This window comes from Pelodiscus sinensis, chromosome 18 (assembly GCF_052426305.1).
Source record: "Pelodiscus sinensis isolate ZL-2025 chromosome 18, ASM5242630v1, whole genome shotgun sequence".
Classification (NCBI taxonomy): domain Eukaryota; kingdom Metazoa; phylum Chordata; order Testudines; family Trionychidae; genus Pelodiscus; species Pelodiscus sinensis.
The window spans coordinates 30,936,859-30,957,274 of NC_143069.1; the positions used below are offsets into that span (position 1 = coordinate 30,936,859).

Consider the following 20,416-nt stretch of genomic DNA (forward strand, 5'->3'; position numbering starts at 1 on the left):
GGAGAAGCAGCCTGACCGTTGCTCTTCGTTTGGGGCACCTCACACCAGCTCGTTCTGTGGCAAGCCTGGGAACCGGCCCCCACACCCGGTAACCGCAGGCCTGCTTGAGCGAGGGGGGCGGCGAGGCTCCAGATGAATACATCAGTGCCACCCTGGTGCGATGAAGTTCGATTTGGGCACAGACGGCTGGATATTCCGGCGAATCCTAGGCTCAGAGGACCGGAAAGGACCTCCAGAGGCCACCTCGTCCTGTCTCCTGCGCTCCTGGCAGGACAAAATATTATCTGGGCCGTCCCTGACAGGCGTCTGTCCAACCTGCTCTTAAATACCCCCAGCGAAGGAGATTCCACCACCCCCTGCGCAATTTATTCCAGTGTTTAACCAGCCCGACAGGAAGTTTTTTTCCTAATGTCCAACCTCAACCCCCCTCTTGCTTCCGTTTAAGCCCCTTGCTTTTTGTCTTATCCTCAGAGGCCAAGGAGAGCAATTTTTCTCCCTCCTACTTGTGACACCCTTTTAGGTGCTGAAAAGCTACTACCACGTCCTCGCTCTGCTTTCTCCAGACCCAATAAACCCATTGTTTTTCAGTCTCCTCTCATAGCTCCTGTTCTCTAGACCTTTCATCATTTGTGTTGCTCTTCTCTGGACTCTCTCCAGTTTCTCCACATCTCTCCTGAAATGTGGTGCCCAGAACTGGCCGCAATGCTCCAGTCGAGGCCTGATCCGCCCCCAGCCGAGGGGAAGAACAACACCTCGCGCCTTGCTCACGACACTCCTGCTGAGAGATCTCCCCCAGACGTTGGCCTTCTTTGCACCCGCGTCACATGGCTGACTTGGATGTAGCTTGCGGTCCGCTCGGACCCCTGGGTCCCTTCCCTTCCTAGACAGTCGCTTCCCATTCGGCCTGCGCAAAACGGATTGTTCCTTTCTCCGTGGGGCACTTTGCATTTGTCCTGGAATTTCATCCTATTTACCTCCGACCATTTCTCCCCTTCGTCCAGACCTGAGTTGGATGGGAGCCTGCACCCCCTAAAGCAGTGTTTCTTAAACTGTTGTGTGTACCACGGAGAACAACAGAGTTAAAAGATGGCCACCCTTAAAGGGGTAGGTGACTTTTTTTTTTCCTCAATAACTCCCCCCCCCCCACACACACACACACCCTTTTTTTTTTTGGTGGGGGAAGAGGGGTCAACAAAAAAAATTCTTGGTGTTCCTCATCAAAAAAATTGTTTGGTGTTCCTCGGTCTTAAAAAGTTTAAGAAACACTGCCCTAGAGGGGACAGGCCCCATGTCCCATTCCCCACCCCCGAGCCAGCCCCCTGCCCTGTGCCGGATGGGAGCCGGCGCCCCCTAGAGGGGACAGGCTCTGTGCCCCATCCTGGCCTTGGTGATCTCTCATCCCATGTCCCCTCTGCAGGTGTGTCCGAGGTGCTGATGCTGGTCATGCGCCTGCTAAGCACGTACAAAAGTGGCCTGCGGCTGCTGAAGATACAGGAGTTCCTGCTGGAGCGACAGGGGCTGGATTTGGAGGCGTTCGTCCGCTCCCAGGGCTACGAGGACGCGCTGGGATTCCTGCAGGACCACCTGCCTGCGCTGGAGTTCAGGCGGCCTGCGAAGGGGGAGAAGTGTATCGTCCGGCTGGAGACAGGTACGGGGCTGAGGGCGGGAATATACCCCCGCCCAGAGCCGGGAGAGAACCCAGGAATCCGGGCAGCCCCATGACCCTTCAGAACTCCATTCCATGGGTCAGGGCCCCGCCCCGCAGCTCTCCATGGGGAGGGCGGGTAGTGGAGACCTCGATTCCTTATTGTCTGAGGCAGGGCAGGCTGTGGGGCCCCCCTGCCCCGCCCCCCTTGGCATGAACCCACCTTGGCCCCAGGGCATTGTGGGGAAAGCCCAGGTGGGCACGGAGCGGGGCAGCTGCAGTGCATGCTGGGAAGCCGCACGTGCCCTGTTGCTCACCTTGACGGATGGCGTTTCCCCCTCTTTCCTCCAGGACAAGCAGGAGGATCTGGACCTTTGTGCCCCTCCAGGGCCTTCCCCCAGCCTGGCTCCAAGAGGTGGCTCCTACAGATGGATGCCCCCAAGCGCCCGGCCCCGCCCGCCTCCGGCTGCCTCAACCCCCGGCTGCCCAGCGCGACCACCAACCGGCCTCTGCTTCCCTGCCTGCCCTCGGGCCGGGTGCCCTTCCGTGCCCCGACTGTCCTTGGCACGCTGGGAAAATCCCCGGGGGCCAACCCCCGTCTCCCGGCCTGGGTACAAAGCCCACCCCAGCCCACCGAGGCCTGGTCAGGCCGGCGAGCGGACGAGGGCACCCCAGAGTGTGGGGCCAGGCCCGCCAGCGCCCCCTTGGTGCAGCGAGCAGAGGAAGGGACCCCAGAGTGTGGGGCCAGCGCCCCGTTGGTCTGGCGAGCAAAGGGGGCCCCAGGATGTGAGGCCCCCCAACGTCCTTCGACAGAGTCCCGCGACACACCCACCCCCCAGCCCTCCGAGGACCTGACGGAGCTGAAGTGGAAGGTGGGGCAGATCCTGGCCGGGCACCCCGAGGGCATGTCCCTCTTCCAGTTCCGGGCCGCGTACAGCGCCGCCCACCAGCACCCGCTGCCCCTGGGCCACACGGCCTCCACCAAGCAGCGGCTGGCGCAGATGCCTGATGTCGTGAGGATCCAGGGCTTCGGGGTGCAGGCGCTGCTGCTGCCTGTGACCCCCGACGGGCCCCCTGGGGGAGAGGCAGGTACGGAACGGGGGCAGCTGCCCTGCCGGGCATGGGGGGGGGGGTATTGAGTGGAGGCTGGGCTGGGCCCCCCCATGGAGGTTGATGGGCATAGGAAGGGGGCAGCCCTGAGCCGCTTGGGTCAGAGAGTCCCTGTGTGACTGGCTCAGCTGGTCCTCCTCCTTCCCAGCTCCCCCTGCACCAGGATATCTCCCACAATGCCTTGCTGGTCCCCCTCCCATGAGCAGCCCAGGTTTTCCCATAATGTACAGTGGGGCAGGGCATTCCCCAGCATGCATTGCTGATGCCCCTGGCTGAGGTGGGCTGGGTGTTTCCCAGAAGGCACCAGGGCAGGTGATGCATGTAGGCTGGGGCAGATCTCGGTCGCCCCCTGCTGGTTGGTCTGGCTCACCAGATAAAAGCCTCCAACTGCTGCCCGCCGAGGGAGCTCCCCCTCCCTCCTGCCCCCAGCAGCCCAAGCAGCATGTAGCGCTGAGCTTGGCATGCCCAAATCCTGCGGGCAGGGACGCGGCTCAGCTGGGGGGCGGCACCGAGGTTGGTTCTATCCCCTGGTCAGTGGGATTAATCAAGTTGCTTGTTTTTTTTGTTTTTTCTCTTTTCTCCAAGGTCTCGCCCCGTGGATCCCACAAGAAGATGTGGCCCTGGTTGGGGACGCCACGTCTGAGCCCCCTCCTGCCCAGGCTGCCCCCCCTCCCATCCCTGCTGTTCCTGTCCGAGGCAGGGTCCCCCACGCCGCTGCCAAGCCCTGTCCCCCTCTGGCCCACCTCCCTCCAGTGCCCTCAGCTCCCATCCTGGCCGGGGACCCTGACACCCAGGCTGAGCCCCCTCCTGCCCTGCCTGCGCCCCTTCCTCTGCCTGCAGTTCCTGACCTGACAGGGGACCCCGACATCCCATCTGAGCTGCCTCTGGTCCCCACTGCTCCTGCCCCAGCTGTGGACCCCCAAGGCCCCACCAGGCTCCCTCCCACCTTCATGGCTCCACAACAGGGGCCTGACCTCAAGTCCCCACAGCCCCTAGAGGCTGCCAGCCCCAAAACCACCCAGGAGTTACCCAGCGTGCGGCCCAGCGCCCCCGTGGTTCTCCCAGCCTCGGGGCTGGGCAGAAGCTCATGGGTCTGGCAGGGGGCAGGGTCCCCCCTTGCCATGGATGACCCGGACGCTGCTGCTCGACCAATCATATACCCACCCCTCAGGGACGTCCCCCCAGCCCCGCCTTTCCCACCCCCAGCCCCACCCCATCCCAAGCAGGTCCAGATGGTGTCTCCTTTCCAGGGGCACCTCGGCACCAGAGCCCTGAGCCAGACCCGGCCCACGCCGGCGGCCGCGGGGTCCTCTGTGGACCCGATCCTTGCAGCTCCACCTGCGGGCCAGGATCTCTCCCCGGCTACGCCGCGCTCAGACCCCTGCCCTCCTCGGGCTGCCAGTGGGTTTGTGACCCCCAAGCAGAGGTGGCCGGTGAGGAGGGCAGGGGAGGCTCTCGACTCTCCCGTCACCCCCTCGCAGCTCTGCCGTCCGGCGCAGCCAGTCTCGGTGGAGAGGATCAAGCTGGACCCGTGGGCCACGATCCCTCCCCCCCGGCCCTCCCCTGTGCGGCCACGCCGCACCGACTCCTGCAGGCTCCTCTAGCCTCAGCCTGGCATGGGGTGGAAGCGCTGGAGGGGAGCGCACCGGCCTGCAGCCTGCTCAGCACAACGCTCAGGATATTAAGCCACAAGCTGTCCCCGTTCCAGCCTCCTGGCCCCCGGACCCCCCCTCCTTCCCAGTGTGGGAGCCTGGCTTTCCTTTAGGGGTGCAATGATCCTTTTCAGGAGTGGGTTAGGAGCCGGTGGCTTCCTGCTTTACAAAAGCAGCTGCTGGGTCGCAGGGTTAATTGCAGGGATCCGGACCTGCCAGGCTGAGGGCTCGGGGCTTCTGGGAACCGGCTGGGGCTTTTCCAGTGGCTGTTGCCCCAACCCGGGAACTGCTTGCTGAAATCGGTGGCCAGGCGCCGGCAGCTCCGGGGTGCAGGCCTGCGCCCTGGGGGCAGTATTGGTATTTTAGCCATTAAATTTTCTACCCATTGGCAGCCCGAAGTGTTTGTGCGGTTTGGCTTTGCCAGCATCTTTCGAAAGCCGCTGTCTCCTGTAACTCGCTTGCCACGGCTGGGCCCAGCCTCCGCCTTTCGTCTGGCGACAGTTACTTCTGGTGAGCCCAGGGGTGTCAGTTCATCCCCCCCCCCCCCACACACACTCCCGTGTCTCGATTTCCCCCAATCTACAGGGTGGGTTTAATGATCGCCCTCTGCCGGGTAAGAAGTACTGCTGAAGAGCCCTTCCCCAGATGGCGCAGGGGGTGTTTCCGAAATCTCCCAGGATGCACAGGGGTGAGACCTTGCAGAATCTCCCACAATGCACTGGTGGGGCAGTGTAAAGGGGGATCAAGCCTCGGTCCCTGTGTGATGATGTTGGGGTTCCCCCCTGTGCACCCCCGTAGCAGCAAGAACAGACTCTGCCAGCCGGTAGAATAGAGGGGGTTTATTGCTTCTCCAGGATACAGCCCAGCATAGACACGGTGTATCTACAGGAGTGTGGGCCAGGATGCCTCAGACCCCTTGAGACAGGGGTCCCTGGCCCCCTAAATCCCAGCCCCTCCTTAGTCTGTCCCCTTCATGGTTCCAGCCCAAGACTGACCCTTCCCCCAAACTCACTTCTTTTGTTCCATCCCTTCTCTTAACTGGTAGAAACGGTTCGGTCACTGTCATGGGGGCCCTCAAGATGCCCCCCACTGGGCTGTGCTTACAGCGAGAGGCCAGTAGGGGTCAGCCACAGCAACCAGCAAGGGACTGACACTACCTCACACCCTGTCACTGGAAAGCAGGGCAGGGTCCTGTCAGAGGGGAGCCCCTGCCTGAGACAGTATCCCCCCCCACAGAACCCCTTCCCACCCACTGTGCCCTAAGACAGAGGATCTATCCCCCGTCTGCAGAATCCCAGCACACACACACACACACAAAATACAGTAACATAGGTGCTTTCTGCCCCCTGACTGGGTCCCATGCAATATTCCTTCAGTATTTTTCCATCCATGTGCAGAATAAATTTTGTGTGCACGGAGACCTGTGCGGATGTGCACCACCAATAGAAACACAGACCTGAGCTGTGGGTGCTCTGCTCGTCAGCTGGGAGGCAACTGAATCTCTGGTGGGGGCCCACCCAAGCACTCTGCTTCCAGGGAACACTTGCCCTGTGGGCCCGTCCCCCCATATTCCCATTGCTCACCCCCAAGCATTTCCGCTCCCTTCTTGCCTCCCCCCCCAAAATCTCCCCCTGCAGGCTCAGCTGGATTTAGCCATTCCATACGGCTGGAAGAGACAAATGGGGGGTGTTGGAAGTGCCCCTATCACCCTGCATGGCAGTTTTTTTGGGGGGAGACAGGCCAGGGAAGTCTCAGAGCTGCCCTCTAAAGAGTGTGTTTTGTGGGGTGCAGGGGGAGGGAGAGCTCCCCTCCTGGGGCAGGTGGAGGAGATGGACATCTGAGGGGTGCAGCAGGGTTGGGGGGGGGAAAGTTTGCTGTGGGCAGATGGAGAGGAAGCTGGGGTGGGGAGACGTCCCCTGGAGCCATCACCTGGATGTGTGACATCAGGAAGGAGTGGAAATAGGTCCCACAGCCACAGAGCACCCCATTTTCCTTTTTGCTGGCTTTCTTCTTTCCCATGCCACTTCAAAACCAGCCGTAACCCCTGGGTTAATGATTGCTGCCTTGGGCGGGGGCTTCTCTTGTTGCTACCGCTGTGTCAAGCTGGCATTTAGTTGCTCCTCTGTAGGTCAATGCATGACTTCATGGGGAAAAAAAGGATAAAGACCGAACATCTTGCAGCCTCGATAAAAAACATGGTGCGCCTATATCTTGGATACTGCGTACGGACGTGGTTGCCTCATCTCAAAAAAGATCTCTTGGCATTGGAAAAGCTTCAGAGAAGGGTGACAAAAATGATGAGAGGTTTGGAACGGGTCTCATATGAAGAGAGATTAAAAAGACTGGGACTTTTCAGCTTAGAAAAGAGGAGATTCAAGGGGGTAGGATAGAGGTCTATAACATCATGGCTGTGTCTAGACTGGCAAGTTTTTCCGCAAAATCATCTAATTTTGCAGAAAAACTTGCCAGCTGTCTACACTGGCTGCTTGAATTTGCGCAAGAACACTGACGATCTCATGTAAGATCATCAGTGTTCTTGTGGAAATACTGTGCTGCTCCCGTTTGGGCAAAAGCCCTCTTGTGCAAATCATTTGCGCAAGAGGGCCAGTGTAAACAGCACAATACTGTTTTCCGCAAAAAAGCCCCGATCATGAAAATGGCGATCGGGGTTTTTTTGCGGAAAACTGCGTCTGGATTGGCTTTTCCGTTAAAAGCATTTCCGGAAAATCATGCCAGTGTAGACGTAGCGCATGAGTAGTGTGGAGAAAATGAATAAGAAAAAGTGATTGACTGGTTCCCACAATATAAGAACTAGGGGTCACCAAATGAAATGAATAGGCAGCAGATTTAAAACAAAAGGGAGTTTTTCTTCACCCAGCACGCAGTCCACCTGTGGAACTCCTTGCCAGAGGAGGTTGTGACGACTAGGACTTGAAAAGAGCTAGATAGATTCATGGAGGTTGGTTCTGTCATTGGCTCTTAGCCAGGATGGGTAGGAATGGTGTTCCTAGCCCAGGGATGGGCAATCATTTTTGATTTGGGGGGGGCTATTCCAAGATTTTGGAAAGTGGTTGAGGGCTGCACTCTTCCATGGTGCTGGGTCCGGGATGGGGCTGGGTGCAGAAGGGAGACTGGAGTCTGGGAGGGAGTCAGGATGGAGCAGGCAGTTGTGACTTAGGGCAGGGGTCTGGAGTGCAGGGGGTTGGGATGTGATCTAGGTTAGGAGGGGATTGTGATTTGGGGCAGGAGAGTGGGGTGCCAGATCTGGGAGGGGGTGTGGGTGGAAGAGGGGGACAGAGGCTTTGGGCATGTCGAGGGGGGGGGCAGGAAAGGGCTGGGGTGCCAGAAGCAGGCTGTGGCAAAGGGACTTCCTTGCCAGCTGCCACATGTTTCATGAACCACAGCCCAAGAAGAGGGGGTGTGACTCTTCTCAGCTGTCTGTTATGCTAACAAGCAGCTCCCATTGGCCGGTTTCTGCCAGAAACCCGCCAATGGGAATGTGCTGGGGGCGGCTCCTAAAACTCCCCCCCCTCCCCTCCAGTTTTAAACCAGAAAGGGAGCCCTGCAGCTGAGTTTCTGCCGGCACACGGGGCTGTGGGGGACCCTGCCTGGGGTTCCCCGCTGCCTCCGGGGGCCGGATCCCCGGGCCTGCCCTAGCCTCTGGAAATGGGTGTCCAGGGGGAATTCACCCTGGTGCTGGGGAAATGCCTTATTGCCAGCTTCTTCCCAGGGAGGATGGGTCTGCCTGCATGGTCTGGAGGGTGCATCTGGGGGGGCAGGAGAGAATTTCTTGGGGGACAGAGCTGCTGCCCCATGGGGGGGGCTAAGATGCCAGCATAACCCCCCCCCCCGCTAACAGCTGCACCCCAGGATCGAACCCCCAATTCCACAAGCGCCAGCTGCCCGGAGCCGGCTCCATTTGCGGCGCTTTGCCCAGAGCTGGCAGGGGGGCACATGGCAGTGTGGGGAGGGGGCTGGCGACATCTAAGGGGAGGGCGAGGAGGCCCCAGGCGACGGCTCTGGCGCCCCTCCCCCCAACTTCCCCCCATATGCCACCTTGCCATGGGGCTGGCCCCTGGCGGCTCCCCCCTGCCCCAAAGCCTGCTTCAGCCCCCTCCCCCGGCACGAGTGCACCCGGGCTCAGCCAACACGCCCGCCCCAGGGGGCACGAGGGCTGTGAGGTTTGAGGGGGTGGGAGGGTGCTGAGGAAGGTTTCAAGGAGGCAGCAAGGGAATCAGACTGAGTTTGGGGGGCTGGGCTGATTTTGGGGAGCAAGTTCAGGGGCTGGGGAGACGGGCTGGGGGGGTCCTGTGGGTGAGCTGAGGGGGCAGGGGCCAGGCCGTGCGGGGGCAGATTCAGGGCAACAGGATCCCATGGCAGCCCAACCGGTCTGGCTGGTTCCTGTTAACTCCACAGGGGGGATTTCTGGTGACAACCATCTGGCTGCCAGGGCCCCCAACCCTCCCCTCCTCCCCCAGATCCGGGATGCTGCCACCCACTCGGTGCCCAGGGCTCTGCCCCAACAGGAAGGGGGGACGGAGCCCCCAGACTGGGGGGGAACCACTGAGCAGATCCCAGATCCTATGTTCTGCCCCCCCTCCCCACCCCATAGATAGGGGATGTGGCCAGGCCAACTAGTCCTGGGACTAGGCTCTCCACCCCCCCCAGCTCTGAGAGGGCAGTGGGGCTTAGTGGTTAGAGCAGGGGGGGCTGGGAGCTTGGACGCCTGGGTTCTCTCCCTGGTTCTGAGAGGGGAGTGGGGTCTAGTGGTTATAGCGGGGGAGGGGGCGCTGTGAGCCTGGGTTCTCTCCCTGGCTCTGAGAGGGGAGTGGGGTCTAGTGGTTATAGCGGGGGGGGGGCTGGGAGCCAGGGTTCCCCTTTTATTCTTTCCTGGCCTCCTTTGCACAGCCCTGGCAGCTTGAGGGGTGGTTATTTGGTGCCACCCCAAAGCGAAGCCCCCGGGGCCCGTTTGTCACCCGCCGCCCGGGCACCGGCTCTGTTGACTCCGTGGGCATTGTGAGGGCCCCGCCCTGCCTCCTTCCCCTTTAATTGGCAGCTCTGCCCCAGGCTGCTTCCCAGGCCCGCCTGTGCCCAGCTCCAAGGTCTGCCTGCGGGGCGGGCCCGGGCGGGGGCTGTGGAGCCTGGGGAATCATTAACCGGCAGGACTGCGCGAGGGAGGGAGGATATGAACCCGGATCCCTGGGCCAGGTAGGTGTGGGCTGCAGTGGGTAGTGCAGAGGGGCTAGGAGCCAGGATGCCTGGGTTCTCTCCTGGCTCTGGGAGGGCAGTGTGGTCTAGTGGTTAGACCAAGGGTGTGGGGGCTGGGAGCCAGGAGTCTTGGGTTCTCTCTCTGGCTGTGGGAAGGCAGTGGGGTCTAGTGGTTAGAGCAGGGGGGAGGGTGGTTAGAGTGGGGGAGAGGAGGGCTAGAAGCCAGGACTTCTGGATCCTCTCCCTGGCTGTGGGAGAGCAGTGGGGTCTAGTGGTTAGAGCTAGGACTCCTGAGTTTTCTCTCTCTGGCTCTGGGAGGGCAGTGGGGTCTAGTGGTTAGAGCTAGGACTCCTGAGTTTTCTCTCTCTGGCTCTGGGAGGGCAGTGGGGTCTAGTGGTTAGAGCTAGGACTCCTGAGTTTTCTCTCTCTGGCTCTGGGAGGGCAGTGGGGTCTAGTGGTTAGAGCTAGGACTCCTGAGTTTTCTCTCTCTGGCTCTGGGAGGGCAGTGGGGTCTAGTGGTTAGAGCAAGGGAGGAGCTGGGAGCCAGGACTTCTGGGTTCTCTCTCTGGCTGTAGAAGAGCAGTGGGGTCTAGTAGTTAGAGCCAGGACACCTGGGTTCTCTCCCTGGCGGTGGGGTCTGGTGACCGGAGCATTGTGACTCCTTCCTGCAACTTTACCCAGTTCCTTGATTTACCAGATAAATTCCTGGTAAGGCTGGTTTGTTTGTTTGCAGGAAACGATGCCCCAGTGATCGGCTTGTTCCGGGCGGGAGGGAAGGGTGAGAGTTTGTGGTCTGTGACAGAACTCAGGTGATCAGCCCCTCCCCTCTAACCACTAGACTCCACTTCTCTCCTATGCCAGAGAAAGAACCCAGGCGTCCTGGCTGCTAGGCCCCCCCCCACTCTAACCACTGCACCGCCTGCCCTGTGCGGCACAGAGCCCTCTCATTCCCAGACGCGGAGGCTGGGAAGTGCCAGCTCACCTTTGCAACCTAATCTTATCACAGCTTCCGCTGCGGCTCCCTGGAACAGGGTGGGGAGCGCATCTCACTCCCCCCGAGATGGGACCTTGCCCTGAGGCCTTCTCTCTCTACTTCCAGGGCCCTCGACCAGGAAAGCCCCCCACGGCTCCCCCTCCCAGGACAGGAGCCCGGTTCCCGGCTGGTCAGCATGGCCAAGGCTCGTCTGGTTTAGATACACCTCGCCAGGGCGTCTGGGCGCTTTGCCTCTGTAGCAGAGGTGGGGAAACTGAGGCACAGGGAGACCAACCAGCTCACTCAAGGCCACAGAGCAGCAGGGCCTGGGGCCTGGGTCTTTCCCATCTGAGGCTGTGCTTCCATCCTCCTAAGCCAGCCTTCCTTCTGCCCCTGGGAGAGAGAAGGACGCTGCTCCAGCTGGGGACGTGCCCTGGGACAGAGACACCCCCGGACCCTGGTGTGAGGGAGTTTCCCTAGAGATGTTGCTACCTCCTAGCACCAGGCCAATGGGGGTGCAGGTTGCTGAGTGGGGGGGCTTGTGGGGAGCTGAATAGGGAGAAGGCGCCATGCATTGGACAGGGGACAGGATGGGTAGGCTGTGAGGTCTCTGTTTGGGCAGCAGCTGGCCCGCCGGGGCCCGATCCCCGGTGACTCTGTGTCTGAGCAGCACCGGGTGAGCCAAGAAAAGAGAGGGAGCAAGGGGACAGGGAGGTGGGCAGCGAGTGGGGCTGTGTGGGGGAGGTGTCCCTGTGTATCTGTGGGGGGTGGCCCCCCAGCCCAGCCCCACTTGCCACGGGGGGCCCATGGCGGCCTCGCAGCTGGGCTGCCTGGAGGACGTCCCGCCAGGGACCCCGGTGACCGAATCCAGCCCCGAATTCTTCTACTCGGAGGGACAGCGTCTGGCTGTGGAGGCCCTGCTGGCCGGAGGGCAGGCGGCCTACGCCAAGCGCCTGGCGCAGGACGGGCTGCGCCCCTTCCTGTCCGACGAGGAGCTCCGGGGCCTGGCCCAGGGGGCCCAGGACATCCCAGAGCCGGCGGGGGAGCGGGACGGGGACGCCGACGAGCTGAGCCTCAGCTACTGGCCCGGGTGCTCGGACGAACCCACCCCCGAGCTGGAGCTGGGCTGGCCCCTGGGCGGCAACTGGAAGGGCTTCACGCGAGCCGAGGTCTTCACGCATCCGCCGGGGGACGGAGCCCCCAAGGTCAAGGAGCTGGTGCGCAGGAAAATCCAGCAGGCTGCCAAGGTACAGAGGCCCGGGGGCCTGGGTTCTAGCCTGGCTCTGACAGGGGAGCGGTGGGAGTCCCCGAGGAATGATTCTGGGGAGGTTTAGTGCTTGGAGCCGGTACTGAGGCACTGGGCTGAGATCTGACAAACTCGTTCCATACATGCACCCTGGGGGTGGATGGGGGCCAGTGCCCTGGTGAGGAGAGGCCCTGGGCCCTACTTCCTGCTGGCCAGGCGCTGCCCTGGGGTGGCTGGGAGCTGGGGCCCCTGGCCAGGGTGTTTGCAGCTCTCTGTGGGGTGTTTTCCCAGGTGGTTGCCATAGTGATGGACGTCTTCACGGACCCCGATATCCTGCTGGACTTGCACGAGGCGGGCATGAGGCGCGGGGTCCCCGTGTACCTGATCCTGGGGGAGCAGCACCTGGCCGCCTTCCTCAGCATGGCAGAGGCCGTCTGCCTCAACGTGCACTCCATGGCGGTAGGGGCTGGCTTGGGGGTGCCCATCCCTCCAGCCCTCTGCAGCACGGCTCCCCCTTGCGCCCCACTGGGGTATTGGGACCAACCCTGCCTGCCAGAGGAGAGCGCCCCCTGCTGGGTCCCCCGTTCCCTGCAGCACGGCTCCCCCTTGCGCCCCACTGGGGTATTGGGACCAGCCCTGCCTGCCAGAGGAGAGCGCCCCCTGCTGGGTCCCCCGTTCCCTGCAGCACGGCTCCCCCTTGCGCCCCACTGGGGTATTGGGACCAGCCCTGCCTGCCAGAGGGGAGCGCCCCCTGCTGCGTCCCCCGTTCCCTGCAGCACAGCTCCCCCTTGTGCCCCACTGGGGTATTGGGACCAGCCCTGCCTGCCAGAGGAGAGCGCCCCCTGCTGCGTCCCCCGTTCCCTGCAGCACGGCTCCCCCTTGTGCCCCACTGGGGTATTGGGACCAGCCCTGCCTGCCAGAGGAGAGCGCCCCCTGGTGGGGAAGGGCCTGCAAAGAGAGAAAAGCAGGGTGTGCGCTCTGGGGCAGTGATATGGAGATGTGGGGGGCGTCCAGCTACCCTCAGGCTTGAGTTATCTGCCCCGGAGATGAGGATCCCCCTCAGTGTTGCGTTAGCCCCAGCACCTGATTTTGTGCATCTCCCCTCCCCCCCCAGAACCTGCGGGTCCGGGTCATTGCAGGCTGCACTTTCTGGAGCCGACAGCGCAAACAGGTCACCGGGGCCCTGAAGGAGAAATTCCTGCTGATTGACGGGGACACGGTGATAACGGGGAGCTACAGGTGAGGGAGGGCATCGGGGATGAGTGGGAGGGCAGAGCACCCCCTGCTGGGCCCCCCACCCCGCTCCCTTCAGCCCAGCGCCCCCTGCTGGGCCCCCGCCCCACTCCCTGCTTCATCCCAGCCCTGCCGCACCAGGGGGCTTTCCTTCAGCATCTCCCACTTTGTCCCATTTCCATGCGGGGCATGGAGGCAGCCCCATCCCACCCCAGAGGGGCCACATCTCAGCACCAGGCCTTGATCTCTGCAAGTGGGAATCAATGGGGTGTGTGTGGGGCTGGGCAGTGAGGCTGAGAACGTACTGAACTCGGTTCACACATGTGACATAGCGCCAGGTTTAAGGGGTGTTGGGGCGCAAGGATCGCATGGCGGGGGGCCAAGGTGTGGGGCAGCAGCGGGTGTTGGTGTGTCGGGGGGTTGATATTCCTCCCCTTTGTGCTCCAACCTTGGTGGTGACATCACTCACTGTGACATCACAGTGACGGCATCACGCCCTGTGACATCACCAGGCTCTGGCTGGAGCAGGCCAATGAGAATCTTGCAGCCTTATTGTGAGGTCATCGCTGCTGGGTTACTTAGTCTGGGCAGGGGGCTCGGGGCCACACTGAGCTCGGCAGTGGCCGGGAGCCCAGAGCGACCTGGTGAGAGACAGCCATGTTCGGAGGGGGCTGGGCTTCCGGCTCCCACCTGGCTCTGGAGTGACTGGAGCCGAGCAATTTGGATCCTGCTGGTCCCCTGGTTCCGAAGGTGCTGGAGCCAGGAGGGTCAGAACCTGGTTGTGACGTCCTCAGAGCGATCTGGACCCTGACCCTGGTTCTGAAGGCGCCCGCGTCAGGAGACCCAGATCCAGACCCTGGTTTGGAAATTGCTGGAGCAGGAGGACTGGGACCTGGTTGACATCCCTGGAGTGATCCGGATCCAGACCCTGGTTCTGAAGGCACCAAGCCAGGAGATCCAGAGCCAGGCTCTGGTTCTGAAGGCTGGGACCTGGTTGTGACATCCCCGAAGAGATCGGATCTAGACCCTGGTTCTGAAGGTGCCCGAGCCAGGAGATCCAGACCCTGGTTCTGAAGGCGCCCGAGCTGGGAGATCCAGAGCCAGACCCTGATTCTGAAGGCACCTGAGCCAGGAGATCCAGACCCTGGTTCTGAAGGCGCCCGAGCTGGGAGATCCAGAGCCAGACCCTGATTCTGAAGGCACCTGAGCCAGAAGATCCAGAGCCAGACCCTGATTCTGAAGGCGCCCGAGCCAGGACATCCAGACCCTGATTCTGAAGGCACCCGAGCCGGGAGATCCAGAGCCAGACCCTGATTCTGAAGGCACCTGAGCCAGGAGATCCAGACCCTGATTCTGAAGGCGCCCGAGCCGGGAGATCCTGAGCCAGACCCTGATTCTGAAGGCACCCGAGCCAGGAGATCCAGCCCCTGGTTCTGAAGGCACCTGAGCTGGGAGATCCAGAGCCAGACCCTGGTTCTGAAGGCGCCCGAGCCAGGAGCTCCAGAGCCAGACCCTGGTTCAGAGGAGAAGGGCCGGGGCCCGGTTGTGCCGTCCCCGGATCCAGACTCCGCTTCTTCCGGCCCGTCTGCGCGGCCCCTCCGGCTACCCCCATGCTGCCTCTGCTGGCACTGGCCCTGCTGTTGGCGCTACCCGGCGCCAGCCCCAAGGAATGCTTCTTCTGCGAGGTGACGTCCTCCCGGCACTGCCCCAGCACCCGCATGAGCTGCGCCCAGGACGAGGACTGCTTCGTGGGGCGCGGCGCCGCCCTGGGCGTCTCCATCATCCAGACCAAGGGCTGCGCCCGGGCCATCAACTGCGGCAAGGAGCACCCCGTCACCCACATGGGGGTGACCTACAGCCTGGTCACGCAGTGCTGCAAGGGCAGCTTGTGCAACCGGGCCGGCGCCCGCCCGCGGGGCCCCAGCCTGGGCCTGCTGCTGGCGCTGGGGGCGGCCGTCCTGCGGGGGGCGCTGTGAGAGCCGGGGGGGGCGGGCACTGCGGGAATAAAGCTCTGGTACAGGGCGCTGGCTGGCCTGGCTCTCTCTGCGCCGACCGGGGGGGCGTCGGGGATCCTGGGGTGCCCGGGACTGGAGGCGTTGGGGGGGAGCTGGGTGCCGTGGGGATCTGGGTGAGGTGCCAGTGGGGCTGTGGTGGAATGAACCGGGGAGGGGGGATGGCAAAGTGTCAATGGGAACCCAGGCGCCCGAAGCAATATTCTCCCCCCCCGAGGGGGGTTCCTTTGTTCTGCTCCCCCCCCCCCCGTCTCACCCGCGGCTCTTTGGGGGGAGGAGAATCTTGGTGTTGGCAGAGCAGGAATCCTTCCAACCCCAGAGGGCCTGGGGCCACCCACCTCCCTGCCGTAGGACACCAGACACCCCAGCCTTGGGGCTGTGCCTGGCCCAGAGGTGTCACCTCCCAGCACGGGGCAGAGGGAGCCCCGTATACTCAGCCCCCGCGCCCCACCGCATCTCAGCACCGAGTCGGATGCATCAAGGTGCGACCTCGCTGTCCCCTTCCTGCCCCTATTGCTCAGAGGGTGAGTGGGGGGCCCCTACTTCCCAGGGTTCGAGTCCCCTTGGGGAATTTCCCAGTTTTGTTTTTGCAGAATGTTTGTTTTCTCGTTTCTCCCCATCTCCCTGCACCCCACAACTCCTGCCCCTCCCCCATCTGCACCCCGCTATCCCCTCCCCCACAACCTGCACTCCACTCGCCCCTCCCCGCAACTCCTGCCCCCCAAACTCCCGTCCCTCCCTCATCTGAACTCTGCTATCCCTGCTCACCCCTCTCTACCTCCTGCACCCCACTCGCCCCTCCTTTGCTTCTGCACCCTGCTATCCCCTCACCCTCCCCCACTTCCTGCTCCTCATTCACCCCTCCCCTCCCTTTCTGCACCCTGCTGTCCCTCCACTCACTCCTCCCCACAACTGCTGTACCCCACTACCCCCACTCCTCCTTCCTCCCACCCCCTGCACCCTGCTTGTCCCTTCCCCCATTTGCCCCCATGACCCCTGCACCTCGCTATCCCACTCCCCTCTGCCCCTTGGGCACCCTGCGATCCCTCCCCTACCCCACTCACCCTGCCCCCCACTCTTCCCATCCTCCCAGCTTCACATGGAGCGATGCCCGACTGAGCCGCCAGCTGGTGATGCTGCTGACCGGCGAGGTGGCCGGGGCCTTCGACCGCGAGTTCCGGACCCTCTATGCTGCCTCCCGCCCGCTGGCACCCACCCGGGACCCCCTGCCCAGCCCCCCGGCCCCACCCCGGGACGGCCGCCCCAACGGCCAGCCGGCCCCCTACCGCAGCGAGCTGGCCGGGCTGCAGCTCTCCAAGAGCGTCCACCGGGTGGCCGAGCGCCGCTCCGTGGCCCCCCAGCCCGTGGCCAAGAGCCAGGCCGGGGAGTGGGAGCTGGTGCGGGCCACCCGGGCCACGGCAGACGAAGAGCCGCCCGCCCCGCCCCGGCGCCTGGGCCCCGAGGGCCACAGCACCCTGAGCGAGGTGGAGTGGGCTGGGCGGCCAGGCCGGCTGGCAGGCGCCGTGGGGCAGAGACCCAGCAAGTCCCTCTGGGACCTGAGCCGCCTTTCCCAGCTCTCCGGCTCCAGCGCCGACAGCCCCGACCCGGGCGACGAGGCCAAGGTGAGCAGGCGGTGGCGGGCTGGGGACCGGCGGGGTGGCACGGGTATCCTGTGGGGTAGGACAGGAGGTTTGGGGGGCCCTTCTGCATCCTGGGGGCTAAGGATTTGGGGGGATTCACTGTAATCTTGGGGGGGGCAGGGCTGGAGTTTTGGGGGTCCCTGTGTATCCAGGGTTACAGCTGGGTCCCTTCTGTATCCTGGACTGGGGATTTTAGAGTTGGGGGGTTCTGTATCTGTGGGGATGAGATTTGAGGGTTCACTGAATAGCTTAGGGGGCAGGGCTGGGGATTGGAGGATTTTGGGGGGCCATTTATATCCAGCAGGACAGGAAATAGGGGTCCCTTCGGTATCTTGGAGGCAGGGGATTGGGGACCCTGTGTATCTTGCGGGACCCTATTTTCTGGGGGCAGGGCTCAGGATATTGGGGTCCCTGGGGGGAAGGCTGGGGGCTGGGGAGGACTGTGTGTTCCAGGGTGAGGAGAGGGCTGGGGGGTGAAGGGGGCTGGGGATCTGGGTCCCCAGGTGAGGGCAGACCTAGGGGGGCAGGGCTGCCAACTGGGCCCCACAAGTGTCCCTGGCAGGGCTGGGGGTGGCGTGGGGCCCTCCCTGCCTCCGGGCTGGGCCCCGCCTTGGCTCAACAGATCCTCACCCTGGGTCAATATTGACGGAGGCACCACTCCCAGCTGTGCCCCACAGGGCCTGTGCTCCGCCTGGGCCAGCTGTGGGGCACAGGGGGCCCAGTGCTGCTCTGCAGCTCTAGTATCTCCCCCTGCCCCCTTTCGCCAGCTCTTCTCCTTGGCTCGCCACCCCCGCCCAAGGACATGCCGCGGCGGGGGCGGGGAATGGGGCACTGCCGTATCCTGCCCCCCCTTCCCGTGTGCTGGGCCGGGGGAGGGATCCCCCAGGCACTGAGAGGGGAGATTTTGGGGGGGGGGGTGACAAAAATGCTGGAGCAGAGCCAGGGAGCTGTGGGAGTGACCCCCTGGGGAGATGTGGGGGGAATTTCAGGGATGGGGAGGGAGCAGGCAGACCCAGTGGGACTGGAGAGATGTTGCAGGCTGGGCAGTACTGGGGGACACTGATGGGGAGATAGGCCCTGGTGGTGGGGGAGATGAGGGGCAGGGGCGTGGAGATGGCTAGGGGTGTCCTGGGGGGGGCACTGCAGGGAAGAGGGGTGGGGGGGCACAAAGGGGGCTGTTGGGGGCAGAGGGTGCTGGGTGGGGTACGGGGGGGCTTCTGGATGACTAACTCCCCCTTGGGGGGCTGCCCCCCAATTCCACCCCAGGGCAAGCACAAGTGGGTGACGCAGGACACGCCTGCCCGGGCACTGATGCGACGCAGGGGCGTGCCCCCTGCCAGCGAGGAACCCCGCCTGGCCCCCCTGTTCCTGACACCTACCTACAGGCCCCCGCTGCCCAGCTACGGGGCCCTGGGCCGGCTGCAGGGGCAGTTCTACTATGGGGCCACAGCCAACACCCGGATCTGGGGGGCCCCCCACGGCTACAGCAGGCAGCGCCGCTACTGACCTGGTCTCAGCCCGCCAGGAGAGGGGGGAGAGAGACCCTCCCTCCATCGCCCCAGGCTGCCCCGAGCCGGTGAGCCCGGAGGAGTCCCATTGGGGTTACGGGGAGGAACATGGGCCCGCGTCTGAAGAGGCTGCCCCGGCAGGGACCAGTGCCGGCTGGTGGGGCAAACCCGGACTGCCCTGGGAATGCCCAGCCATCGCCTCGACCCCCAGTGCTGGTCATTGGACTCAACCCAGCCTGGGAAGCTCCGCTACTGGTGGGACTGGGATGAACTGGTGGGCCCGCCCCCCGGCTTGGAGCACTGCAGCCAGCGGAATACGGGACAGGTGGCGATGGGGGATGATTTGGGGGAGCGGGGGCCTAGGCCTGAGCAAGCACTGGAGCTGGTTAAACTGGGCAGACCAGAGAGGGCAGATTTCTCCTGCTCCAGCAGGGGGTGCTGCGGCAGCAGTACTGGCACAGAGCCCAGAAGCTGGGGGAAGCCCCCAGCCCCTCTAGCCAGTGATGGGGGTTACAGTGAGCAGACACCCCAGCCCCACCCTTGGGGAGCAGCACTGCAAGGCTGGAGAATGCAGGGCCCAACCTACTAGGGTGGCAATGGGTCTAGTGGTTAGAGCAGGGGAGGGAGAAGTTGGGATCCAGGACTCTGGGGTTCTCACCCCAGCTCTCAGAAGGGAGTTGGGTCTAGTGGTTAGAGCTGAGAGCCAGGACTCTTGGGTTCTCAGGGGAGTGGGGTCTAGTGGATTGAGGGGGGATGGGACCCAGGACTCCTGGGTCCTCCCCAGCGGCAGGGAGTGGGGCCTAGTGGTTAGCAGGGAGGGGCTGCACGCTGCTGGGGACCAGTTGTTACGCACATTTGGAAAAATTGCTCTGGTGGTTGCGAGAGGGGTGTGTGCTTCCTCTCTCTGTTCACTCCCAGCCGGCTCAGGACCCCAAGCAGGTGGCCTGTCCAGGGCCCAGCTCCCCACCAGCCTGGGATCTTGAGGCACATGCTGGCCTCTGGGAGGAAAGGGGTTAAAATGGGACTCTGCTGCAGGGAGACTGAGCCAACTGCTGGAGGGGCTGTTTGAGAGGTGGGGTCTTTGCTCCCAGCCCCACTGCTCTGGGGGGCGGGGGGGCAGAAGGGAAAGACCTCACCCCAGACAAACCGCAGCTCGGGGCAATCTGGCAATTGCAGGTGCAAGGAGACCCCTCGCAGTGGTACCACTTAGCCACCCCCCCCCACCCCGGTGGAGCAACAAAACTGATCAAGGGGAACATGAAACTGACCTGTTCCCCAGTCCAGCCAAAGTGGGGTGAAAAGGGAACAGGTGGGGGGGGGGGGGAGTTAAACCTCAGTTGGCTTTGGGGAGCAAACATCCTGCTGCTGAGAGGGGAGGGGGCGGCTCCGGGCCCAGATGTGGATCCACCTTCCCCCACTGCCAAACAGGCAGGCTTCCCTCCTGCTCGGGCAAAGCCAAGCAAGCAGGATAGCTCCTCGGCCCCAGCTCGCTGGCCAGGGCAAATCCAACCCCCCCACTCTGCCAAGCAGCCCTGGCCCCGCAAGCAGAGCAGCAGGAGATCCAAGCCCACACACCTATTTTCTACAGGGTAACAACCTACTACTGCTGCCCACAGAGCTGGTTCAGCTGGCAGAAGACTCAGTTTCAGGGCCATGGGGGTCACGGTCAAGGCTTGGACCCTGAGATACAGTGGAGGGGTGTGGAGAGAATTGAGGGGCTGTTTGTGATCCCCCCTATTTCACCCCTAATTAGAGGCATTGGAGAGCCCAGACCCCCCGTTTCATCATCCCTGGACATACCCCTCTAGCCCCGATGGGGTTTGAACCCACTAGAGGCAGAGGAAGCAGGTGTTCCAAATTACAGGACACTGCAGGGGGTTGACGTTTCACCTGCTCGGGAACATTTGTCACTATTTTCTCTGCGCACATTGTTTTAAGTTACCCCACAATTATCAGCCCTCCTGTTCCCAGTTTGGATTTTTTTAAAATCAGAACCAACTCTCTCAATGGACCAGCCCCTGTTGTGCTTAGAATTTTCTTTCAAGGTCAAAAACGTGGGGAGGAAAAAAAAAAAGAACCCCCCATGCAGCAGCTGAGTTCCTCGTTGGGCCCCTCGGTGGAAGAAGAGCCTCCAGCACACAATGAATTTTGGCTAAAAAAAAGAATGCAAAGATTCTGTTCCTAGAGCA

General features: G+C 62.8%; 3 protein-coding genes across 11 annotated transcripts in view; all 3 read left to right on the forward strand.

Moving 5' to 3' along the window:
• LOC102446569 (uncharacterized) overlaps positions 1-4,798 on the forward strand; it is a 29,724-nt gene extending 24,926 nt beyond the window's left edge. For all 7 annotated transcript variants that reach the window (XM_089770076.1, XM_089770075.1, XM_089770079.1 and 4 more), the window contains exons 14-16: positions 1,418-1,648; positions 1,997-2,734; positions 3,341-4,798. In XM_089770076.1, the coding sequence (XP_089626202.1) occupies positions 1,418-1,648; positions 1,997-2,734; positions 3,341-4,359 (1,988 nt within the window). In that variant the 3' untranslated portion in view covers positions 4,360-4,798. The remainder of the gene's footprint in view (positions 1-1,417; positions 1,649-1,996; positions 2,735-3,340) is intronic.
• Positions 4,799-9,386: 4,588 nt separating this feature from the next.
• Positions 9,387-20,415, forward strand: SACK1E (scaffolding CK1 anchoring protein E). 3 transcript variants are annotated; one of them, XM_075915037.2, is made up of 6 exons: positions 9,387-9,615; positions 10,715-11,835; positions 12,126-12,293; positions 12,949-13,073; positions 16,173-16,701; positions 17,986-20,415. In XM_075915037.2, the coding sequence occupies exons 2-6, from the start codon at positions 11,395-11,397 to the stop codon at positions 18,223-18,225; spliced, it is 1,503 nt and encodes a 500-aa protein (XP_075771152.2). In that variant the 5' UTR covers positions 9,387-9,615; positions 10,715-11,394; the 3' UTR covers positions 18,226-20,415. The 3 variants fall into 3 exon arrangements, with proteins under 3 accessions (XP_075771152.2, XP_075771154.2, XP_075771153.2); XM_075915039.2 differs by lacking the exon at positions 9,387-9,615 and adding an exon at positions 9,818-10,323; XM_075915038.2 differs by lacking the exon at positions 9,387-9,615 and having other exon boundaries at positions 9,818-11,835.
• LOC149523365 (sperm acrosome membrane-associated protein 4-like) lies at positions 14,487-15,089 on the forward strand. Its single transcript, XM_089770082.1, has one exon. It carries the CDS (start codon positions 14,678-14,680, stop codon positions 15,041-15,043), a length of 366 nt encoding a protein of 121 aa, XP_089626208.1. The 5' UTR covers positions 14,487-14,677; the 3' UTR covers positions 15,044-15,089.
• Position 20,416: the final 1 nt, after the last annotated feature.